General features: G+C 46.3%; 1 protein-coding gene across 1 annotated transcript in view; it reads left to right on the forward strand.

The window, feature by feature from the left end:
- MDGA1 (MAM domain containing glycosylphosphatidylinositol anchor 1) overlaps positions 1–25,948 on the forward strand; it is a 900,569-nt gene that overhangs the window by 825,565 nt on the left and 49,056 nt on the right. Inside the window, exon 13 of the mRNA XM_086925579.1 lies at positions 19,580–19,710. Coding sequence (XP_086781705.1) covers positions 19,580–19,710 — 131 coding nt within the window. The remainder of the gene's footprint in view (positions 1–19,579; positions 19,711–25,948) is intronic.

Raw genomic sequence — 25,948 nt, forward strand, 5'->3', positions numbered from 1 at the left:
GCCTGCGGGCCCGATGCGGTGCGCAAGATGGCGCCTTGATGCAATGCGACGATCCGGTTGTGATGCAAGAAGATGGCGCCCTTGATGCGGCGATGCGATGACGATGCGATGATGCCCTGGCAGCCTGGCGGTGACTCTGTACTTTGGAGACGCAACAGGCCCTGCGACGCGCTTCTCCGGTGATGCGATGACGACTCTCTCGATGCATCGCGCTTCTCCGGCGATGCCACAGCAGACACCTTCGATGAACACACGCTTCCAGGGAGATGCGACGAAGGCTCGTTTCTCCGGCGATCCGACAATTTCAGCTGCGGCGGCGTCACGCTTCCTCTCGGTGCATAGCGTTTCCAGCTCCCAGCGGCACGCAAGTGACTGAAGTCAGAATTCCCAGCAAGGAAATTCAGGAGGGAGCTGGAGGTGAAGTCTTTTGGCCCTGAGACTTCAGCAGGAGGCAAGCTCAGTTCAAGCCCTTGGAGAATATTCTGTAGATAAATGAAAGTCCTTAAAAGTTCCTTCTCTTTTCCCTTGGCAATGCAGCAACCACTGCAGGCCAACCCAGCAAACAGCACACTGGCAGAGGGGCAGTCCAAACTCCTGCAGCTTCCTTGGTTCTTCTCTTTGGCAGAAAGGTTTCTTGTTCCAGAAGTGATCTAAAGTCTGTGGGACTGTGTCCCAATATTTATACCCCAAATCCTTTGTTCTCTGAAGGCAGAGAGGCCTCTGCCTAGTTCAAACCAGTTCCTGAACACTGTGTTTACATGACTCTCTTCTTCCTTTCACTGTGCAGGGCACAGGTATCAGCCGCCCCACAGGAGGTGGAGCCAGCACAGGGGAGGGAAGATACAGCTCTGGAGCACTCTGTTGACATGATTCCTCCTCTTCTTTTACAGTGCAGGGCAGAGACATCAGACAAGCCACAGGGGGTGGAGCCAGCATTGTAGAGGGAAGGCCCAGCCCTATTCAGGTCCCAGGTGCAACTCTCCCCTCCCATCTGGGTGCTTATCTCTCTATTCACCACTGGGCTGCCCTAGCCTGCCTCCTGGAATTCCCCAGCCCTGTCACACACACACCCAGACAAGGAATACACAAGTCAGCAGAGGCGGGCTCAAATGGTTAGGCAAGCAAATACCTGCTTTCTAAAAGTGGTATTTGCAAACACAGAATATTAAAATAAACTGTACTAAAAGATGTATTTTATTATTCTGAGTTCAGGCAAACTAAACTCGAATTTCTACCATGTTCCCTGAGTCAGTTAGGATTGTAGGAATGTAACAATCTTAACTGCCCATTTTGGCCTACGAGAACAGGTAGCCTTCAATAGTGAAAAACGTCTGTAATTCACTATTAGAACATGCTACACACACCAAAGCATGTCCTACCTTATACGTACAATGCACCCTGCCCTTGGGCCTACCATAGGGGTGTCTAATATGAAGCAAAGGGAAGGTTTAGGGACTGGCAAGTGGGTGCACTTGGCTAAGTCCACATGGTAGTCACAGACTACACACAGGCCTTGCAATGGCAGGCCTGAGACACACTTTACAAGCTGCTTCTGTGGGCAGCATAACCAGTGCTGCAAGCCCACCAGCAGCATTTGCTCTACAAGCCCTGGGCACACACGGTGCACTGTACTAGGGGCTGACAGTAGCTCAAATAACCCAATCATGGAATAACCAATTAGTATCTCAATTTAACATAGGGAGCACTTGCACTGTGGCACTGATTAGCAGTGGCACAGGGCCCAAAACATACAACCAGCAAAAACATATCTGAACAGAGGAGGCAACCCGTCAAAAATGGAAGGGAGACTCACGCCAATGATGTCAGGTCTAAAAATTACCAATTAATAATTAATTAACGATAATATAATTAACAAAACAATTAATTAAAATAAATTATTACTTAATTACATTTAAATTACTTCCCACCCTATTCCCCTATAAACCATAACCTGCTACAAAACATTAATAATTAATTTAGTATAATTAAATTACTTCCCACCCTATTCCCCTATAACCCACTACAAAACATAATGATCAAATAATCAATTAATTAAAATTAATTACCAATTAATAAAAATTAATTACCAATTAATTATAATTAATTCATAATTCCTAAAAATGTATAATTAATTTAGTATAATTAAATGACTTTCCACCCTATTCCCCTCTAAACCCACAGCCCACTACGGTACTAAATAACAAAATTTACTTCAATTACATAAATAAAAATAAAATATATATTAAATACATAATAATATACATAATATTCATATAAGAATCGATATTAGTAAGATCGATATTACTAACATCGCTATTAGTAACATCGATATTACTAACATCGATATTAACAAAATCGATATTACTTACCTTCGAAATTCTGTCCCATCGATATTAAAAATATTGATATAACTTACCTTCTATATTATGTCCCTTCGACATTATTGTATGTCGATATTTGAAAATCGATATTTTGTCTGCCTCCCGCTGCTTGCTCTACTTTTAGTAAGGGGCTTTTTAAAGTGCTACCCACAAGCTTTTCTTGGCCTGAAACTTGCGTGCATGCTCGCGTGCACACGTGCAGCCGCCATCTGCCTTTCTTATCTTTTCCTCCAGGCCATTACTTTCACTTTCGCGGCCACCAAACTCCTTCTGAAATGACTTCACCCATCTGCCTTTCTTATCTCTTCCTCCGGGCCATTACTTTTACTTTCGCGGCCGCCAAACTCCTTCTGAAATGACTTCACCAGACGTTAAAGATGCTTTTCTTGAAAGTTCTTTGCTCAGTTTGAAAAGGTGGCCCAAGATACCGCGGGTGTTAACTCATTTTTTGGCACCCAAACTCCTTCTGAAATGACTTCACCAGATGTTAAAGATGCTTTTCTTGAAAGTTCTGTGATCAGTTTGGAAAGGTGGCCCAAGAATCCGCGGGTGTTAACTCATTTTTAATTCAGAAATAAGCACCGTACTTTCAACTAAGTGCATGCCAACTGTGGAGCCCGCTGGAACCAACTTCATTAGCAGCCCTCTGTGTGATTCCCACATCTGGCCTAACATAGAGATGCAGCTTCACTGCTATTGTACAAACTGCATAGACAGTGTGCGTTTTATACATCACTCAATGTGTGCTGCATTCTACAGCACACATTGAAAGAGGAAAATGCCTGTAGTGATTGTTTTTGTGCAGGAATGTGCCCCTTTCTGCACAAAAACAATCTCCCCATGGTGCAGGCATCCTTGCACCATGGTGCAATTGTGCTTGCGCTGGCGCATTGTAGATATGTCACATTCCTGTGCTCTGAAAGTGCTGTAGCGTGGGGCAGCCAAAGGGTTTGTGGTGCCGCATTGTGGCACTTTCTTGTAGATCTGACCCATGAGTACAGTTTCCAGCAGGGCTCCAGACCTGACAGCTTTGGGATAGATATCACCAGGTGAGTGGAGGGGGCATAAAGGGACAGGACCTTGGTCCCTTACTCTCATGAGGCATAAGAGGGCTGGGCCATGGAGATGGGGCGGGCTTTGAGAGGTACACTGACCCCAGTCCCACTAAAGAAAACACAAACAAAAGATTCTGAAGCTGCAGCTGCTGTCCTGGTGAGATTGCAAAAGGCCCACATAGACATCACCTGTATCCAGACTCCAGCACAAACTAGAAATCAACGCTCAGCAGGGGTTTCCGGCTCACGTTATCTCTCACCAGGCGAGATATGCTCCTTACCAGCAAGCTGTGTGAGCAGGCCTGATATCATGTGACTAACAGTGCCACTGCAGGTGTTGGCAGGTCTGTGGCTGACTTCATTTGTTATGTTTTCCTATGTTATTATTTTTATAGAGCGCTCGATTACCCATAGGGCGTCTTGGCACTAGCTGTGAACCAACCGAATAATGTCCCACAATTTAAACAGTTATTGCGCTGCAAAAATCCACGTTTTCAAGGTTTTTCTGAAGGCTAGTAGGTTGGGCATGGTTTTAATGTATAGTGGAAGCACATTCCAGGCCTTGGAATCTGGACAATGTCACCAACTTGGCACAGGTTGAGCGGAGGGACCTGCCCGGCATGTACCAATTGAAACTTTTCCTCAGAAAAGCTGGTCCTTGGTCATGCAGTGCTTTGAACGTGATGCAGAGCGCTTTAAAAACAGTCCTCTGTCTGACCGGAAGCCAGTGCAGTTCTCTTAAAAAGCTAGAGCTGGACTGATATTTGGGAATTTTAAACAGAAGCCGATCTGCTGCATTTTGCAGCACTTGCAGCTTATTTATAACAGACTGATGGGCGTTAAGATATAGCCCATTGCAATAGCCGATCTTCGCCATCACTAATGCTGTGACAGCTAGTTTCTGCAATTTGGCAGTAATAAATGGCAAAATCTTCTTCAGAAGCCTAAGAGTGCATTAGCTTGATCAGAAAAAGTCAGTGTATCATTAAAGATCCTTCCAAGATTTCTTGCTGTCCTAACAGAAACGGGAGGAGAGCCAAGCTAGTGTGAAAATGATCTCACTATGCAAAGAAAACTTTAAATGGAACAATATTAACTTGGAACATTTGCAGACACTGTAAAGGGTGCAATTAGGAGCTCTACAAAACATTGACAGTAAAACATTCTTCATACACCCATACAGAAAGGTGTCAGCTTTGTCACGTGTTCTGTGTTCAACGTAGATGTCAGTGGCCCACTATAAGCTTGAGCCAGGCTCGAGTCAGATGCTCGATTGTGGCTCAGTTTGACATCCTCCTGAAACCACAAGCCTAAAATGAGCTGAACTTTCACTGGAGGAGATGTGGCCTAGTGGCTACAACTGCTGACCACGTAACATGAGGAACCACATTCAAATCCCAGCCTCGGATCCGTGTCCTCCACAAATCTGCCTGTGTCAAGAAATAAGACATGTAGAGAGTTGGAAAGTAGGTTATTGGTAGGGGCAAATGTAGGTCTACTTCTGGCAATAAGGCCACTAACACATGGTAGGACTCAGCATAGCTCTTAGAATAAAGTATTCCTATACTAAACACTTGGTAGCTTGGCTGCGAGCAGACAGGCTTATCTTCAAAGACAGGTATGTAAAGCATTTAAAAACACCATTTCATTAAATAATTAATACACAACACAAAATAATAATCCAACACCAATGAATATGGGTAATATTTTTATCTTTTAAATGACACCAAAACGAAACCAATCCACTATAGGGAACCAGAGATATGATTTTTTAAAGATTAGTCACGTTCTAGTGCTTAGAAACCAACAGTGCCCCATTTAGTCATTTTGTTTTCTCTGACAGGGACACCTTTAGAAATTGTTCTGGAGAATTTCTCACCACTGTGTTGTGCCGCCTTCTTCAGCAAGCGGGGTCCAGTTAGAACTCCTGCCTTGAGTTCTGCTTGCGGGTCCCAAAGTATCCAACACACAATCAAAGGTTCTGGAATCTCCAAGAGGGTCCTTGAAAGTGTGAAACTTCAATTGCGCAATCCACTTGAACAAAACCCTTACAAATCCACTGGTACTCCAGGCTGGGAATTCTTTGTGGGGATGTCCAGGTGAGCTCTGATAACTTGTAGCTAGCAGAGAGTCTACTCTTGAGTCCTTTTGAAACAGGTTTGATCCACAGGGCTGTAGTCCTGGCCTTTGGAAATGCACTTCAAAATCTTCAGCACAGACAGACCCTTCTGATTCTCTTCAGTTCCAAACAGCAGGTCTGGAGGGCTCTGCCCCTCTCAGATACTTATTCCAAGTTCTCTGGGTCATGCAGGAGGTCACTTAAGTTCTGACCAATGGGAGCAGGGTAACTCCTCAAAGTTATGACCACATCCTGTATTATCCTGCATTATTTTGTCCCAGAGTGCATCAAATCTTCCAAATCCATAATGGCTGATTTTCCAGCAAGGAGGTAAGAGCTGGCCAAACACACCCCTAGGATGGCTATTTTACTTAAACTCTCCCCCTGCATCTGCTCATACAATCCTTAATCCTACCATCTGCCTAAGGTGGGAAGTTCATAGCTGTAAATGACAATGGTCTCTGCTCTCCTCTTTGAAGTGCATAGTTTACGACCCCTCCCCCTGGCCTGGCATTCCTATGGAACAGCACCCTGCCCTGCCAGCAGAACTGGTTAACCCCATAGGCTCTTCATCACCTCTTCAAGGCAGCCTGGCTAATTCATTTAACTCTGACCAATCAGGGCAGACCACTGGAAGGCGGAGGTTGGACTTACAAACAAGAAAGTCTTATAACTTCTTGTATGTACACTTTAGGAGAAATTCAACAATGTGATATTGTTGGATTTATTAATACCATTCTGGGAAGTCTTGGAACAGCATTTCTATCCCTCTCCTATCAATAGTTATTAATCAATAACGTTCTACCATGTTAACCTATGTAACAGGGGATTCGCAATGGGTTTAATTCCTGGTCCATTTTTCCAGCACCAGGACTTACAATTTTTTTTATTAGTACTTGCCTTATATCTACAGGAATCCCACCCCCTGTGCAACTAGGGGAGACTTTAGGGGTTCTGAATCTGTGGAAATATTGCAGATTCTCCCTCTACAGTGCTCCTAGCATCAAAGTCGAATTTGAGCAGCACTTTACCACAATTTGGGGAGTGAGATGTGAAATTTCACTTTACCCAGACATATAAAAACTCATTTTATAAGGGTGTACCTTATAGATATCTGACCCCCATCCCTGGGATACCCAGGGGAGACCCTGGGGGTCCCTAATATGCCCAAACATTGTAGGGTATCCATTTTAAGTGCCCCAAACACTGAAGTCGAGTTTGGGCACAATTTACTTTTTTAAAGCAGTCCTGGCACCCAGTGCTGCTTTTAAACTGACCTCATGCTTCAGCACTGCACACATGCACATGCAGAAAAATGCTGCTGGCCTCTAAACTGCCATGCCTCAAGGTACGGGGGACTTCTAGGCAGTTTAATCCCCCTGCCCTATTATATACTAGGTGCCTATAGGGTAGGTCATGCCAATCACAGAGGTACCCCACCATACCATTGTGTACACTAGTGTATGTTAGGTGTTTTAACTGTAATCTAATGTGTCTCTTTCAGCATAGCACTGGCCCTGGGCCTGGTTAGGCAGAGCCCGGGGTCAGTCAAAATCAGTTACCACCAGTATCAGTCAGCAAAAAGTTGGGAGGTGCCCAGGGCACATGATGACTTTGCAACATAAAGTAGTCTATGTCTGTTGTGAATCTGCACACACATGTCGGATTCTGTGGGCAAGGTTTGTGCTAGGTGAATCTGCCAAAAATAAAATGAGGATTCTGACTGCCACCCATGGGCTGGCCTCATCTTCCAGAAATTAAGGACAAAGCATTAACATTTGATAAGGGGAGAAAATATGCCATAACGGCCAGACCTGCCAACATGGGGATGGGGAACCAGATTTGCTTCTTCGCATCGGTTCAACATCCTGTGATTCCGGGCAAATCACTTAATGTCCCTGTGCCTACCAAAAACAAATGTGTCCTTCTGTAACGAAACTGGTGCTCATGTAAATCACTCCAATACCTTCGGGTCGAGTTCGCTCTACATAAAACAGCAACAACAACAACAAAATACTTGTATAGTGGTTAAATTGAACAGTATGAAACTTGAAAATCTGCTCTGGTTCCCTGCTTTGCCAAATTGTGTGTGCCTACGCAAACACCTTTTCACTGAGCCTTCTTTTTGTTCAATATCCCATATCAGAGCACCTACTAATACAGGAGTTCAGGATGTGCGCTGTACAAAAACCTCTTGTGTTTGATGTAATACACTATAATGTTGCTCTGTGTTTAATAAGAACACAAGGCATCTGACTTGCTTCTTAGTTGGAGGGATTACTGGAATACCTTACTTGCCATAGCGGGCATCGGGCTTTTCCCTGATGGGTCGCCAGGGTGGGGTCTGGTTCTGGGACCCTGGGGGGCCGTTTTTGTTACCGGGGGCCGGCGTTATCGTCCCTCTGTGACAAAATCGGCCCAAACCAGTCCTAGAAAACAGCTCAGCTGCACCCCCACCACTCCCCAAGGGGGCAGGCTGAGCAGTTTGCCAGGGCCGGTGTCGGTTTCCAGTCTGGCACTGCTTATTCTTGTTATCATTGTAAATCCAGATTTTTCTGGAAAACGTTTTTGGGTGTTTTAGCACTTACACAGAACCAGTGCTGGGTGCCTTAGAATGTGGTATTACTGCAATCATCGCAAATTACTGCTGATATTTTAAGTTCAAGAATCAAACCTGGATAAATTTGTCCCCAGAAAAGAGTCCAGAATTTGAGAAGGCCCAGTAGAAATCGGCATGGTCGGAATTTTACATCATGGAATTGCTGGCCCATTGGTCTTTCTGGCTGTGAAATGACCACATTGGAATTGCCGGTGCTGATTTCACGGAGAAGGTGGAATGGTACTCCTGGAGGATTGATGACATCAGAACCCAACGCACGGGAACATTTTGGCTCACACCCACCTGGCCAGCAGATGGCCGTGGCTCCCGGACACCAGGCGTGAGATCAAAGGATCAACCGAGCGGCGGATCCGAGAGCCGCGGCCGCAGGAAGGAAGGAAGTCCGGAGTGTGCTAATCTGTTTTATTGCCCACCCGCTGCTGGAGAAGCGGAGTTATTACACAGAATAGGCACCTTATCTACATCATATCATAACAGGGAGAAAAATGACAGTCCTATAAATGACACCTCCCGGCCGCGTGAGCGCGCATCGCCGTCCTTCCGCGGATGCGAGTGTAATGGTGCTAGTATATCCCTATGAAGAGGCACACACTGTACGAGTGTTCACATGTGCATTTATTAATTTATGCAGAAGAGCGCTGCGAAATGCATCCGGATCGCTCCGATATCGGTGCTCAATGCGCTTACAAAATGGCGGCCGCGCTCCACGTTATCATGCTCACGCGTAACGACTGGAGCGCGACACAACATATCTCCCTTCTTTATAACAACAACAACAAACATACAATGAGTCTCTGAGTCTCCAGGGCAAAAGTTGCTTCACTTCACCCAGCTCATAGTCTCGGTATTTGGCAGGTCTCACTATGTTTCTTCCTGCACGTGTACGCCTTACCGGGGTGGAGGTGAGACCCTTCTCACTGTCCTCTGCCGTGTTTGCCTGTCTCCTTCCTGCTCCTATGGGACTCCCCCCTCAGGAGTCTTGTCAGCCTTCTCCTCCGGATGTTCCTCTGCGATGGGTTGTCTTCCTCTTCATGACAGACTCCACTTCTTTCTGCACCTAACTCTTTCCTCCCTTCGCTCGTGATAGACTGTCCGTGGGTGAACTTTGGTTCTCTTGTGTCCGGAGCCCATCTTCTCGGGACCACTGTAGTATCTTGTTGCACTTTGCCATGCGATCCTGCGACCACACATTTCCGTCGCTCGGCAATGCCGCTCTGTCATACACCTCCTTTAATTTCATGGGCAAGCTATATTTGCTCTCTCCTTTTCTTCTCAACTGGGCCAATTTGACTCGTACCCACTCTCCTTTTTCTGACATGGTATCCTTCACATTACGCCTCTTATTGTAGTGCTCAGTGTATATTCTCTGTGCTCTCTCTAGGTTGTGTTGAACCACTGCCGGTGACCATTTGCTCCTGACTAAAGAGCCACAGCGCCCCTACCCACAGCAGAAAGACGGATGTCTCGGAATCTTTGTTTCTAGATCAGAGTGTGGCGCTTTCTTTCACATCTGAGTTGGAAACTCCATCTGTGTGCAAAGGTGTTCCTATCACCATGTGCTTGTGCCTCTTCACCAGTGCTTAGTTGAAAAAAAAATTAAGTGCCAAGGCCCTTCTCGGAAGGCCACTGCGGCTTGCACCACCCATCGCGCTGTTAATGGCAGTACCAACATAACACCGAACCTTTGCGCTCCTACATGTGTGACACTTCAAACTATTTCAGGCCACACAAAGCTATAATATGTTATGTTAATTTTGATTTATATAGCGCTAAATCACCAACAGGTCTCTTAGCGCTTGCTTTGGGAACCCGTCCTGGCTTTCCCTGTGAGATAACCCCTAGTGGGCATCCCCAAGGTGAAGACCAGGCATCCCATCGCGGTAGGGCCGTTGTGGAGATTAAGCAAGCTATTGCCCAGAGTTGCAGAGTGTGAACCCATGATTTGAGTCGGCACCGAGGCAAGAATTATTGTGTCCGTGGAAATTTTGAGCTCAAGACCCTGCCGCGTCGGGAATTGAACCCTGGTCCCGGGTCTGACCTCTGCATCAGGGTCTGCCTCCTCTAACCAGTGAGCCACACTTCTCCACCATAATGGCCTGAGAGGTTGGCAGGGCTTTAAGTGGTATGAAAAAACTAGGGGGCCTCTCAAAGGGGCATGGCCAGTGTAATTAGGGGTGTGACTTTAACAAACTTACGCTGAAAATCTGTGTTCAGCATAGTGTGCCGCCCGACTTGTATTTTGCTGTTTCTGTCATTGCATCCAGATATATGATACAACAAGTTACATCATACCTACAACAAGTCAGGACTATTGGCTTTGTCAATGGTTATCAGTTGCATAAGATAAATAGGCTGCAACTATATCTTGTTACATATAATATTGAAAAAGCTTCCAATTAAAGCCCTGGGGACCCTACCACAATGCTGCTGCTCTTGCGTTTCAGAAAGAGAAGGGAAATCCAGAAAGAAAATGACTCTTTGAAGGATTTCCCTCCCCCACAACGCTCACCTGGCATGACGTCATGCTGTAACTTCTCCACTAGTGAGAAGTGAGCAGTGTGGGCAGCGCACATCCATGTGCTTGCTCTCTACAAATGGGTCTCTATCGGGTTGTTTTGCGCCCTGGCACTTTTTTTCAGACTGCAGTGACAGCAAACTGCTGTCACTGCAGTCCCAAAAAAAACGGACCCCCTGTGCCAGGGCTCAAAACAGAGCCCGATAGAGACTCGTTTCGAGCCCCCCTTTAAAAAACAAATGGTGCTCAGACCCCTGGAGACCCGGCCACTTAAAGCCCTGCAATTTGGTGTTATTTATTTTCAGTGTTTATTGACTTAATAAACATCTGTTGTTTTGCTCATGCATAAATGAGGCAGACAGCACCACCATGTGTTGGACTACTTGACAATGAAGTACGGTGCTGAGCACTGGAAAGCACCAGCACAAATTATGCACTGCTCTTCACCGTGATGACGAAAGAGCGTGTGTTACATACCTGCCAATCTGAACACAAATCTTAGTGTGAGGAGGGGGCCGGGCCTTGGAGGGGCCGGGCCTCATACCAAGAAGTACCTAAGAGGCACTTATGAACCCCACCCTGCTCCCAAGCCCCCTCCTCCCCCCAAAAAAATAAAAGCTGGTTAAGTCTGGTGCCGATATCCTGGGGTGTTTTCACACCCCTTAATGGACATCAGCTGTTCAAAGCCTCTGAAAACCACTATTTACAGTGGCTTTCAGCTTGTTTTCTCTGCCACCGTGTGATATCGGCTCCTCCTTATCGGGTGACCGTGTGATGGGAGCTGATATCGTGTGACCTGACAAGTATGATGTTACATGGCATCACATGTGGGCACTACAAATACTGAAACTGTAAGTTCATATAGGTACGCATAGGTTTACTGTACTTAACTACCTTATTAAGAAACATTAAATTGGTCAGTATTTTGGGGCTCAATATTTTGGTCACAATAAGACAATATTAGGGTGGAACACGTTCTGGGAGATTTACAGGGTGAATTGGATTCGTAACTCAACTTTGAATCAACGCACCTGGTTGTATGACACCATAATGAGTTCAATAACATTGACTTACAAATAAAATTTAAAAAAAATGTATGAAGTTATTTATAGCGCGAACTAGACCCTGGTGTATCAGAGCGCTTTACATGAGCACCAGGGGTGTTACAGACGGACACATTCATTTTGTTAGGAATGGGGAGATCAAGGGCCCGATGTAGGTGGCAAATACCGGTCGGAAACGGTCGAATTCGGCCGTTTCCGACCGGTATTTGGCATCTTGAGATGTAGGGGGCCAGATTTTACAGATTCTGTAAATTTACCGAATTGGTAAATTTACCGAATCTGTAAAATACCGAATCGGTATTTTTACCGATTCGGTAATTCCCAGATGTAGGTGGGACTCTTCTGAGTCCCAAAGGCCCTACAAATTCGGTATTTTACCACCCAATCCAATTGGGTGTTAAAATACCGAATTCAGGTGTGCATGCACACCTAGCCATGTGACAGACAGACATGCCCTTAGGGCAAGTCTGTGTGCCACATGGAGCACATGCCTATTTTTGGGGTGCCAGAGGGTGTCAAAGTGACACCCCCTGCACTTTTGCAAAATTCGGTATTTACCGATTCTGTAATTACAGAATCGGTATTGCCCATTGATTCCTATGGGCTTTAAGGCCCATAGGAATCAATGCGCAATACCGATTCGGTATTTACAGATTCGGTAAATACCGAATCTTAACGATTCGGTATTTACAGAATCTGTAATACCTACATCTCCCCCCTTCATATTTACCGACTCTTAAATACCGAATCAGTAAAATTCGGTATTTAAGATTCGGTAAATATGAATTACCTACATCTGGCCCCTAGTGATGTGCCCAGAATCACAGGATGTTGAGCGTCCCTGCCGAGACTCGAACCCGGTTCCCCAGCTCTGAGGTCGACCATCTTAGCCGTTTGGCCACATTCTCTCCCCTAATTGATATCGCACAATTGATATCATATCTACTACGTTGCCTTCTGCTGCATAGTCATGGTAAGGTTATTGTTATTGTTACCTCGCCCTAGTCTGCATTATCCTGTTAACTATTTTATTCATCTGTTATAAACACCTAGACTTACTTTGAGATGTGGTTAGGCTGATGTAGTGAATGCAATATCACTATCATGTGATATGGGGCATGCAATATAGTGGGTGTATGCTGTGCAGGGGAGGAGTGGTGAATTGATGAGTCTGTCGACACTTTTGTTGAAGCGCTGTAGGTGTTTTCAGATTGAAGGGTTAGTGTTGTTCGCTGTCGTAAGTACCCTAAGCTGGTGGATGTTGCCACAGTCGATGCCCTGTAAATTACCTATATAACATCTTGACCCCAGTCCTTTGTTTCAATAATGAACATTGGAATTATTATTTTTATAATATGTAATCAATTTGATCCTTTTATGGTCTGGCCCAGACATAGATTTAGCAATAAATATAATTCAAAAAAACATATTTTAAATATACTTAGAGGGACTTGTGTTTAGCCCTCTTCCTCCATTGATTTACTTCTGTCATTCACTTTTTGCCTCTGAGCACCAGGACATAATCGGGTATTGGCTCTATTGCAATGTGATTAACATCATTTTTCCTGACCACATGTGCTCATCGATCGGAAAAGAGGAGTGCTTCAGGTGGGAGAGGTGTGGCGCAGTGACCAGAGCAGCTGACTGTGAGTGTGGGGCTCACGGTTCGATTACCGGCAGCAGCTCAGCTCAGCATCATGTAACTCTAGGCAATAGTTCCCTTAACCTCCCCGACAGACCCCAGCGCCTTGATACCCTTAGGGGGGGATAAGTTTGCACTTTACAAAAAAATAAAATGTGGAAAATGTGCCAGGGAAGGTGCGACAGTGAATCACTTTGTAAATGCTTTTTCCTTTCCATTCTTTATCCTTTTTTGATTGTTTGACATTCCTGTGCATTTAAACTCTGTTTGAAGTTACAGTAATTCAAAGTAAATAGTTACTTTTCTTCACAATTAAGCAAGTGTACCCATCTTGCCATGGCCAAACCCATTCGCTTTGGCAGTTCTTGTTTACTTATATTCGGCTTCCTACGTGAAGTGATGTAGGACCATCGTCTTGAGCACCCACTGCTGTCTTCCCCTGCTCTCAATGCATCAGGCAGCGAAGATACTCATTTACACTAGGCCTCAGCAGTAAATTCCGTTCCACTTGCGGAATTTGGGGAATTTTGCGTTCCGCAGAGAACGCAAAATTGCCAAAAATTCTGATGTTCACGGCTTCGCTGAATTTTTTGCTGGTTTGCGCTTTCAAAATGCGTGCTTGCAAGATATTTCCCCTCGAGCACGCAAACAGCGTTCGCGAACAGGAAAAAACATTGCGAATGGGCGGAACAAACAATTCCACATGTTCGCAGAACTATGCGTGCTCGCAGAGATTTCTTTCCGTTTCGCAGAGCTTTGAGTAGTGTGAGTACGCAAATTCTGCCCACCCCTCATTTACCCATGGAGAATGTTCTGAACTGTTCATGTTCGGCTATCTTTATGCCAGGATACCTTCATCACTGTTACCCGGCAGAATGTCCACGCTGGCTACAGAGTCCTCCTTATACCACCATGACAAGTCCTGGGCTGGTCCTCTTTCCTCACCCACAGATGCCAAGGGATGAAGATTTGGGATTGCACCTCATGAGAAGCTGCAGAGCTTTGCAGTGTCCCCCCCCCCCCCCCCCCAGGGTTCAGTTGTGTGTCCTGCCCTGCTCAGTCTGTCAATGGCATCTCTAAGACCGATCCTCGGGGATTCAGGAGTTTCTGTGCACTAAGATGTAGATGTCACTCTGTTATATTCCAAAGTAGTGGCACCTGAGGAGATAGTCGCTCTACGCTCCTGATGTGGCAACTTTCAAAGTTGGATGTGGTAGAACTCCTTACGCCAAACCCCCCCGAAGACCCTTGCATCTGCTCTTTAGGCCTGCTCACAGCAGCAAATTCAATCTGCCTGGTCTGAAGGTTTTAGGACTCCCCTCACTCTGACCCACTGTAAGAGCTTGTCATTTCACTCTGGACACAACACTCACAGCGATCCCTCACCTCAACAGGTTAGCAAAGTCTACAAAGTTCTGTTGCTCCCCTCTAAAGAATGAAACGCGTATCCCTCCAGTCCAGTTGAAAGACACAGAACATCACCTGTTATCTCTAGACTGGATTTTGGGAAAGCAGTTCCTGGTCCTGCACCCCCCCCCACCCCGACAGCCGCTTCACAGCTGTCAGTGGCCAGGCCTGTCACCACCACTGGGAGTATGGACCACGGCGTCGGCATACTGCCTGCCAATCCCAGCAAGGATTACAGATGAACTCTGCCGCTTTGCATACACATAAAACGAACAAGTGACATTGGATTGATGGAATCATCTCAGCCACTGGTAATTACTCTGGCCACAATCCAGGCAATCATTCTTTTGTCCCACCTCAGACAGGAACCAGTCATATGCAAATCAGCTGAGTCCTGCTACAGTATGAACAATCCAGCCCATTAAGGTCCCCTCTGAAAAGGGACACAAGCAACCCCAGGCTGGTTTTGGCTTATCTGGGCCTCATCTGTAAGGTGCACCTTGAGTCCAATGCCACATTGAGCAGTGTCCAGGTATGCGCATACACACCGCCTTAGGGCATCACACTGAGAAAAAACAAAGCAGTGATGGGTGGGCTGCTTGAACCACTGGTAATGAGTCTGGACTGCATTCCAGAGTTGATATTTGAGCACCTTTAGAAGGATGGTGTGTGGGAAGGCCTAAAAGAGATTCCAGGCCTTCAAACATTTCCCATGCCGGGTCTGGTGGCTTTGTTTACTAATGCGTCCACTGTAGGGGCCTGTGTTTGGCCTCATGGTCACAGATTCAAATGGCGGCGGGTCCACTCAGCCTTTCATCCTTTTGAGGTCACAACGATGAGCACCATTCAGTTGGGTAACAATAAACATCTGTTGTGCAGCACCAAGATGCCTATGGGAGAACGCGCGCTTTACAAATACACGTTATGTTATGGTTGGTCGGTGGTGCTCCTCAGGTCAAGAACATACTCAAAAGAAGGAGGGACAGAGAAGGTCCGTAGCCAGGTCTAGTTGAACCTAGCGACCAGCAAAATTGTCTTCTCCTCAAAGGAAATACTATAAAGTATTGAATATGGGGCCAGCTGTTGAGTAGCCTCTGGTGATGGTGCACAATCATTAATGTATCTGCTAGGGCAGAATCAGTGGGCTTTAAGCACGCTTTAACGTCAGTGTGATACATATACCAGTAGATTGTTGTTGTTATGTCTTGGTCTTTATACTTCTGTGGAGCACAAGCTGTGGCTGGATTACCCTAGATTACCAGCGATCACACCCACTGAGCATCAGAGGGGGAGCCGGGGCCAAAAGATTTCGAATAGCTTCCAAATGATGTTATTATGTTCACCTTGCAGGTGTCCTCCTCTGTCTCTGGCATTGATTTGGAGAGAGCAGGCGGCCCAACACTCTTCTCACAAGGAGGTTTTGGAAGGAGATGGGGGTCTAGTGTAAATGCGCTTTTCTTTGCTCTGGCCTAAAAGTGCAGATGTCTGTTGCCAAGTCATTAACATCTGTATAGAGTGGGCTTTGCTATTGGTTGTTTGGTGTATTGCAGTGCTAGAGAGACTATTTTACATCTCAAAAGTACCCTGAATCATTACATATTAAGCTCTTGATCTCATAGACCCAGGATATGAAGATAGTCATTGTTTTTTTTAACCCATCAGCAGGATTCTTTTAAAATGTTTTAGCCAAGATACATTATGCAATCTTTTGTCTTTGCTACTGCTTCTTCGAACTTAACTTTTACAAGTGGCATTTTCCTTTTTAGGTCTCGCCTTCGGCTCGGGCCTTTAACGCGGGAGCAGGCCTTTAATAGCCGGTATAGCCTGCTACAGCGGGCTATAAGGCTATAATAAATAGTCTCGGCATTCCCAGAGGTGGCTGGGGAGTTGGGTCCAGTAGGAGGGGGCTAAATAATGGAATGCTTTGTTGCAAGGCGTGTAACATCGGCAGTGCAACGCCCAGCGTGTTGTCTATCCATTATCCACTCCCTAAGTGTACTGCTCTGTATACTGCAGTACTTTAAATGGGCCGGTATGGTCAGTTACTGAGTGCCTGCACTTCTGAGCAGAAGTGGAATACTTTAACTGGAGAGTACCAGCACTTTTCAGAAGCAAGTAAGTACTCTGGTATGAGGTACCTGCAGTTCTATTTCACCCCTTTAAATAGGGGTGCAACCCAGGCCCCTGGAGTCCCCAACCCTTCAGGGGGGCCCCATTCAGCCCAAGGTCAATGAATATCTGTAAGTTATGCGAGACTCCGGGGCCCCTCACGACATTCTGCAGGGGGCCCCAACATGTTGTATCACACCATTGCTTTCAAGCCCTGGCGAATCTCTCACGCTCCATTTCTTCTGTTCGCCTTCCTTGCGGGGAATAAACCGCACATCCCACAAATAACCCGTGCTCAGGGCCTGCCAGAGGTAACATTCAGCGGCGTCCCCAGGGGGCACTATATCTGGCACCACAGCTGGGCCTCCTTTGTGTGGGGCTGAATGCTTGAAATGCCAACAGCCGGCGCTTCGCATTCATGCGCCATTGATCCGTCATCGCTTATCGGCGCGCGCCTTCCCGCCACATTCACGCAGAGCACCAGACTGAAGGAAGACGTAGCTCCACCTTGTGAGGCTGCCGAGGACCGAGCGTGTGTCACGGGGATCATGATTTGAATGGTGCAGTGGTACCCTGGCCCAAAAGTTGTCAGAACTCCTCTAAACACCAAATATTACTATATTGTACTACCATACAGGCAGAAACAATTGCAGTTATCTTGCAGTTAAAAGGGGCTTGATTTGAATGGCGCAGCAGGTGCAGTGGCACCGGGGCTAACCGCTCTTGGGACCTAACTAAAAGCAGAATATTGCTAAATGTTACTACTAAACATGCAGTCACGAGTGCAGTTGCCTTGCAGGCACTAGGATCATGATTTCGATGGTGTAGCAGGTGCAGTGACACCGGGGCCCAAAGTTCTAGGAACCCCTCTAAACACCAAATATTGCAATGTTTTACTACTAAGCAGGCAGTCACAAGTACAGTTATCTTGCAGGCACCATGGGCATTATTTGAATGGTGCAGAAGGTGCAGTGGCACCGAGCCCAAAAGTTGTCATAACTCCTCTAAAAACATACTATTGATATTACATCAATTAATTCTATTATTTCCCTCGTTCATTTAATTTTTCAAGTTTTTGCTATTACTTACCCACACCATACCACTAGTACCAGCACAATATATTCAATATATTCAATTTTTGTACATAAACAAGTCCTAACACTTTAACAGACTTTCTGTAACTTATATTGTATAACTACTCAGCAAGCTACCACTTACAAATAAAAAGCTTATTATTAATCACATAGGCAAAACCTAATGCATTTATCAATGCTTGTTATATTTAGTTTTGTAGAACACATTGATACCCAGGGATAGGGTTTTTTGGCACTAGAATAAGAGACCGCTGTAATCAGTCAATAAGACATTACTTGTCGTCCACCGTTTGGCAGTTGGTTGATAAATTCAGATTTTTGGACGAAATGGAGGGAGTTGATGGCTTAAACTTTTTAAAAGTTTTTGTTGGTTTGTATACATATGTTTCCAAAGTTACACTAGTTGATTGAGCATGAGGCATGTTTTTGGCATTTATTTTGAATGGGAAGTTCATGGGAGCTATGGTGGTTTTCCAATACCACTGGATCCAATAGGTAGTATTGTGTGTTGTCGAAAAAAAGCTTTTCAAGGTTTTTTCTTAAGCGCATCTATGTAGTGCATCTCACATTGATAGTTGTTATAAGGGGAGAAGGGGCGTATCTTATTGTGGATATTCTAGTCGCTCAAGTGGGCGGCCATGATGGAGTGGGGTGATTTGACATCAGACAAATAGGTTCTACGGCATTTGTTATTTTCTTTCTTAGCAGACATAGAATTGCAAGCTGTTATCTGGTATCCGAAGGATTCTCTGGCACAGGTTTGTGTTGAGAGAGGCCTGAGGGCCCAAGACATAGCATGAAATGCATGTATTTCTATTCAAGTGTACGCGTGTCGGTTGTGAGACATTGTGGGTCTGCGGACATGGGAATGAATATTTGGAAGACTACGTTGGGACAGATCCATGAGTGAATGAGGTAACTGGTGTAGGTCATTCAACCATAGCTGACTGTGGACTTTCTGCACTGGAAACTTTATTTGGTAAGTATATAGGGAATCTGAGCATATGTAATTGAATTTCTCTCCAGTTTCCTGATTTCTTCTCTTTTGACGTTTAACCAATGGGATTTTTTGGAGGGTCACAGTAGGAAACACGCCAAGGTAGTGTTGCTGCTTCTGGACTCGCACAACTGCGCTTTTATCTCAATTGTGTGGTCCTCGGCAAATTGTCTCATTTTACTAATTTTACAAACGTGACCTGCTTTGTTCATAATGTGCAGGTTAGCAAAATAAAAAGAATTGACGTCAATTTAAATCCTCAAAATATGCAAAGTATTGGAGAGAAGATCTTTTAAAATAGCATAGTTGAGCACGGTCAGATTCCATGGAAGGCAATACTTGTGATTCTGGCAGAATGTGTGTAGATGTTATTATGGCTACGTGCTGCTTGGAATATCTTTTGTTCAGTAGTGTAGGGAAGATGTTTTGTTTGGAAGGCTACCCCCCAAGTGAGATCCTATGAGATTGATTTGTAACTCTTACGGACACCAGTACCAGTGCAGAAGGCGCCTTAGTGCACAATGCGTGTTATCCCATGTGGACCTGACATGCATCCTTTTTCTCATCCTTCTTCAGGCTCTTTGAATGTGCTGGTTCGAGTGAGGAACATTGGGACGATGGATACCCAGGTCTGGAGCATGAGCGGCAACCGGGGGAACATGTGGCAGCATGTCAATGTACCCATCAACCCCTCCGGGCCCTTCCAGGTGAGCAGAGCCTCTTAAAGGGGGCCTTTTCAGCATAACATCATTGAGCAGTCAGATCTGTCAAATGTATAGGGCACCCAAGGAGATCAGCATGTATGGACCATAATGTTAAGGTGTGTGAAATCATCATTTCACCAGCAAAATTTGCAAAGTGCCTGAATTGCTAAATGTGCCACCTTTGAAAAACATTGCCTACTGGTGGAATTAACAGCAGAATATGTTGTGATAGGAGTTCTTTCTCGTCAAACCCTTTTTAGCAGGTTACTTTAGCACACAATAGTAGGGATTTGCAAGATATTTTTGCCTGTGGTACCTATTATTTCAGGATTTTTCACTCCATTTTTTTGTCAATTCCACACACTTTAAGTGAACAAACAATGGCGTGCTCATATCTACAATTAATGGCTGAAACTCAAGAGCCTTAGTATCCTAGGAGAAACTGAACAGAGGCTGGCTTTCTTAGTATTTCAATATCTGGGTTGAATTCCTGGAATGCTCAGATAACTTCCCCCATTCACTCTTGCGCCTCCTTTAGTCTGACCCAATGTTAGATCTAATACTGCTGCCTTTCTTGGATATTTAATATGCCAAAGTGTTGTCTTGGCTGGTCATTTTACAGTCCCTTTTCAAGTTTATCTCTGCCGCCACGTACGCACAACCTCACAATGTTCTCTTTCAAAAAAGTTCTCAGTCAATCCACACATAATATCCTAGCCTGCATGGCCAATGCTGTACTTTTTCTGCACGTCAACAACCCTGCTATCCACTCCATTGCTTAATGACTCTGTAGGATTTGCATTCTAGCGTTCACGCTACCTCATCACGTAGTGTGAACGGCAGCCATTTTGGGTCACACGCGAGGAGCGCGAGATCGGGTGCCGGAGCCGATTAGAACGGCAGCCAGCTTGGCGCTCTCTGTATTAATGCAATATATTAAATAAATAGCGGTGACAAACGATCCAGTTGTCCTGTCATCTTTGAGGATAATACCTAATCTCCACAGTGGCGACGAGGCTGGGACCTGGGAAAAGAAAAAAGAGGAAAGAAATGAAAATAGCGGGAAAAGAAACCCACAGCAGCAACAGGAGAGACACCCAGACAGCACTACAAGACTGGCCCACAGGGGGTGGCCAGACGACCACAGAGAGCGCGGCAGAAGCGACAGGGGGACCAACGTCTATGATAAGGAGCAAAGAGTCCAGGTACAAGGGCACCGAGCACCCAGGACTAATAAGGAGCAATAAGCACACCCAGGAAGGGGAAGGCAGTAGGAAGACAGCCAACCCAGGCCCAACAGGCGCCAGGAAGCGCACAAGGGGGCATCACTGTGAGGAAAGAGCCCAAATTGAGCAGGAGTGCTGGCGGAATCAAGGGGCAGTGATAGAGGAGACGCAGGGAGTCCTCAACTCCACCCAGAACAGGGAGAGGAGAGAAGTGCACCAGGTAGCCCCAAGAGCCTGAATACGGTGCCAGAAAAGCGCGAAGCCATGTGCGCGCAGACATCTTCAGCGACGGCTCCAATACCATTCCTGCCCAAACCGGAAGAACCCACTGATGAAATGGGATGATTGGAGAGAGTACATTCTAAATTACATTGAAGTCCTGGAAGACGAAAATGAGGAGGCGTTCACAAGTAAAAGAATAAGGAGGATTTTACTACACAACCTAGGCCCGGAAGGGATCAGGGTATTTAAGAACCTAGTACCCAAGCCCCGGCAAGATGCAGATGACGATGTCTTCGCTCATGCGATTGAAGAACTCAACGAGCACTACCGGCCGGCAGTGTGCGTGTCGATAGACCGCTACAACTTTCAGCAGCGGAAACAAGAAAATGGAGAATCAATCGACGAGTATGTGGCGGCGTTAAAAAGGTTAGCGACGACATGCAAATATGGCGCGCTCCATGATGAGTTCATCGAGGACCAGATTGTGATGCACACGACAATGAAAACGGTGCAAGACAAACTGTGGGCGAGCGGAGATGCCTCGTTGAAAGAAGTGATCGCAATAGTGAAAAAGGCAGAATTGGCGCGGAGATGCGCAGACGCAGCTAAAAGAGAGCCAGTGGCGAGGCCAATGGTAAATAAGATAGACGAGGAAGAACCCAAAGGAGGAAACAAGAACACGGGTACGGCCTACAGAGGACCCATCAGGTGGCCGGGGAAGCCGAGACCACAAGGGAAGCAGACTAAAGGAGTTAAGAATCCCTGCTACCGTTGCAGCAGTCCGGCTCATGAAGCTCACGACAAGAGATGCCCGGCGTTCCGTGCTAAGTGCATGTTTTGCGGCATAATGGGGCATTACGAGAAGGTATGCCGGAAGAAGGCAGGCCGCAACATGGTGAAGTATGTGGATTAAGATTAGGAAGACATGGAAGGAAGAGGTCAAGAGGAAGAGGACGAGGTTCTATGTATAGAGGATCAAGTACTAAGCGTGGACGTCAGGAGGTCAAACAAACTGCTACTTGACATGCTAATAGGCGGTGTGATGATAAGCATCGTGGCGGACTCAGGATCACCGTACACGATAGTCCAGAGAGCAGTATGGACTGAGAAATTCATGCCTTACTTAGGTCCGAGGTTGGAACCGCCAAACATCAGACCGGTCACGTACAATGGAGATCGCATCCCAATGGTGTGGTTTAGACCATTGAAATTCAAGCTCAGTGAACGCAGTGCCGATTGTAAATTATATGTACCAGAAAAGGGCCCCTGGTGGTGGTAATGAAGCCCAGCGGCAAAGTCCGGTTGTGTGTGGACCTGCGTGAACTGAACAAAAGCATCGTGGTGGAAAAGTTCCCGTTACCCCACATCGAGGAAATGTTGGCAAAAACTAAGGGTATAAAATGGTACTCCACCATTGACCTGACGTCGGCGTACCACCAGATAGTGTTACACCCGGAGAGTAGGAAGATGACGTCATTCATTACTCCCTTTGGGTGTTACAAATTCTGCAGCATGCCCTTTGGCCTTGCCTCAGTGGCGGCCGTCTTCCAGAAACGCATACACTGCCTCTTTAAAGACATGGTAGGGATCCAATACTTCCAAGATGATATCCTGGTAATGGGAAGAGACCGACGAGACCACGACACCAAGTTGTCCAGAGTACTGAATGTGCTGGAAGATAAAGGACTGACCTCAGAATGGGAGAAGTGCCGTCTAGGGATGGCCTCTGTCACCTATCTGGGACATGAAATTGTGCTCCACCCCCCTACAGTAAAGAAAAGTCAGGTCCTTTCTGGGGATGGCTGAGTACTACAGCAGGTTTGTACAACACTTTGCCACCAAGACTCACCACATGAGGCAACTCATGAGAGAGAAGACGGCATTTGCATGGACGGAAGAGACGCAGACGGAGTTCGAATGCATCAAAAGGGATGTTGTTCAGGCCATACCCCTCCAGGGGTATGATCTGCAGGGGCAAACGGTGTTGACAACGGATGCCAGCAACAAAGGGCTGGGTGTAGTCCTAATGCAAGACAGAGGCGGAGGAACAATGGAGACATTAAGCTTCGCATCCAGAGCCCTGACAGACACAGAAAAGAAGTTTAGTGTCATCGAAAAGGAAATGCTTGCAGTAGTATGGGCCATGGGCAGGTTCTGCCAGTTCTTATGGGGCACGAGGTTCCAACTTAAAACGGACCACAAACCATTGGTGAGAGTTCTCACGTCTAGTGGGCATGCGAGTGCCACTCCCAGAATTGCGAAAATGACCCTAAAACTATTGAAGTATCGATACGATGTGGAATACATCCCGGGAAGCAGGAACAAGGTGGCAGACTACCTGAGCAGGGCTGCTGCAATGGACATAGCTGATGAAGAGAAGGAAGTGAGAGAAGAGATGGTGGCATTGATGGAAGACCCGGAGAAAGTAATAAGCAATCAAGAATGGAAGGATGCGTACAAGGCGTACAAGAACATCCAAGAGGTGATAGAACACATAGTCGGGGGATGGCCCGAGAAAAAGCATTTAAGAGGAAACCTAAGGAAGTATTACGAAGTGAGAGAGGAACTGTCCCTGGGTGACAAGGGTGTGTTTGTATACAGAGGGGATTCGGTGGTACCCCCGGAGGGGCTAATCCCGAGGCTTCTAGCAATACTGCATGAGGGCCATCTAGGTATTGGAAAAACCAAACTGAGGGCCAAACAAGGGTACTGGTGGCCTGGCATGGACATACAAACTGAACGACATGTAAGAGAGTGTGACTGATGCCAGCTAGCAGACAAAATGATGACGCCGTTGAGGCCGGCCTTAGGAAAACTTGCTGCCCCGAAGAATCCATGTGAGGAACTCTCCATTGACATACTGGGACCAACACTGGACGAACAAGGAGCTCCGAAATATCTGTGTATCCTAGTAGACAGGTTCTCCAAATGGCCTTAAGTTCACGTCCAAGAGGAGATGGATACGGAAACCATATTTAGGTTCCTCACGGCGACCTTTCTCAGGGAAGGCATTCACAAGTCCATATTGAGCGATAATGGTCCTCAATTCACATCAGAAAAATGGCTTAAGTATATGGAGAGGAATGGGATCATCACAAAACACACTTCCATATATCACCCCGCTGGAAATGGACAAGTGGAACGATTTAATAGAGTACTAATGGGGTCCATCCAGGCAGCCATCATGATAGGGAAAGACAGGGAAATAGAGATTTTACACATGATTTGGGCCTACCGCATCACGTCCACAAGTACGGGGTACAGCCCCTTCCAGATTCTCACAAGCAGAGATCCCTTCACTAAAGATAATTTGACATGGAAGGAAATGACTGTTGCCAGCAAGTGGTCTCCTGCTGTAGTACAGAAGAATTTGGAAAAAGCTCAAACCATATATACTGAACATTATAACAAGAGGAAAAATGCAAAGGACACGTCATTGGAAGAAGGAGAATGGGTGAGAGTCAAGCTGGCGGTGTTACAGAAAAAGGGTGACAGTAAATAGAGCCGGCCCCTTCAAGTCAAAGAGGTTTATGATCAAGCAGCGTTGCTTAGTGATGGAAATGGTGGTCCCAGGATCGCATGGCTAGGTGCAACAAGATCATACAATGGGCTCCCGAAGATCGGGAACAAGGAGTGACAGATCACAGTACATCAGAGAATGAGCACACCACCCAGGAAGGAGACATGGAAGATGCGGACCCAGGGTTGGAGCAAGGAGGCTGGGAAACACCCAGAGCAGAGACACAGAGTCGAGAGAGGAGAGAGCTGCCTTGTAGAGAGAGTCTGTGTACCCAAGAAGGTAGAGAGAGGGGGTCCACGATGGCCAGCGGGAGAGAAGTGACGTCCACCCCAGTAAGATGCACAAGAGGGGGGCGGTTGATTGTGAGACCTTCCAGGTTCCGGGACTATGAGATGGGTGATGGACAGTAACGCCCCCAAGACTGCTTTTATTCATGTGATACAAAAAAGGGGAGATATATAGGGTTTGCATTCTAGCGTTCACGCTACGTCATCACGTAGCGTGAACGGCGGCTATTTTGGGTCGCTCGCGAGATCGGGTGCCGGAGCCAATTAGAAAGGCAGCCAGCTCTGCGCTCTCTGTATTAGTACAAATAAATAGCGGTGACAAACGATCCAGTTGTCCTGCCATCTTTGGGGATAATACCTAATCTCCACAGACTCATGGATAGGTTTTGCCTTTGGGGCCTTTGGCGCTATATCTCCATGGTATGGTGGTGGTTCATGGAGTGGACTGCATCAGGAGAGAGCGGATGATGCTAATGACCCCAGATCGAGCTCACTCATTGGCTCATCTTCTCACTGACAATCACGCCAAGCAATGTTTCTTTGGTGCTTCCTTCCGGCGCTTTGCCGCCTCGTGGTCATGTAATATCCTGCTTGTGGAGCTTCTACGGCACGAGTGAATGGACATTTGGTACCTGCAAGCCTATCATCCTTTACTTTTGATTAAGGTTCTCCACAGTGGATCCTGAAGGGCAGATCCATGCCAGATTTTTAAGAGAAGTACACTTATCTAAATGGGGATGTACTAAAAATCTGGCATGGATCCAACCCTCCAGACCGACTTTGGAGAACCCTGGTTTAGATACACCCCCAAAGGCTATGGTGCAATATACAGCAATCACATCTACCAATGCAATTCACGACGCGACGCAGAGAGAGAGACGCCCCGTGCACAATAGTACCCAAAAAGCATTCTGAGCTCCGTAAAGTTCAAGTCAAGGGATGTCTCTGAGCTTGCAGCAGATCCAGAGGGTCCATCATTATCTCCT

Source organism: Lissotriton vulgaris, chromosome 6 (assembly GCF_964263255.1).
Source record: "Lissotriton vulgaris chromosome 6, aLisVul1.2, whole genome shotgun sequence".
In the NCBI taxonomy this organism is placed as follows: Eukaryota; Metazoa; Chordata; class Amphibia; order Caudata; family Salamandridae; genus Lissotriton; species Lissotriton vulgaris.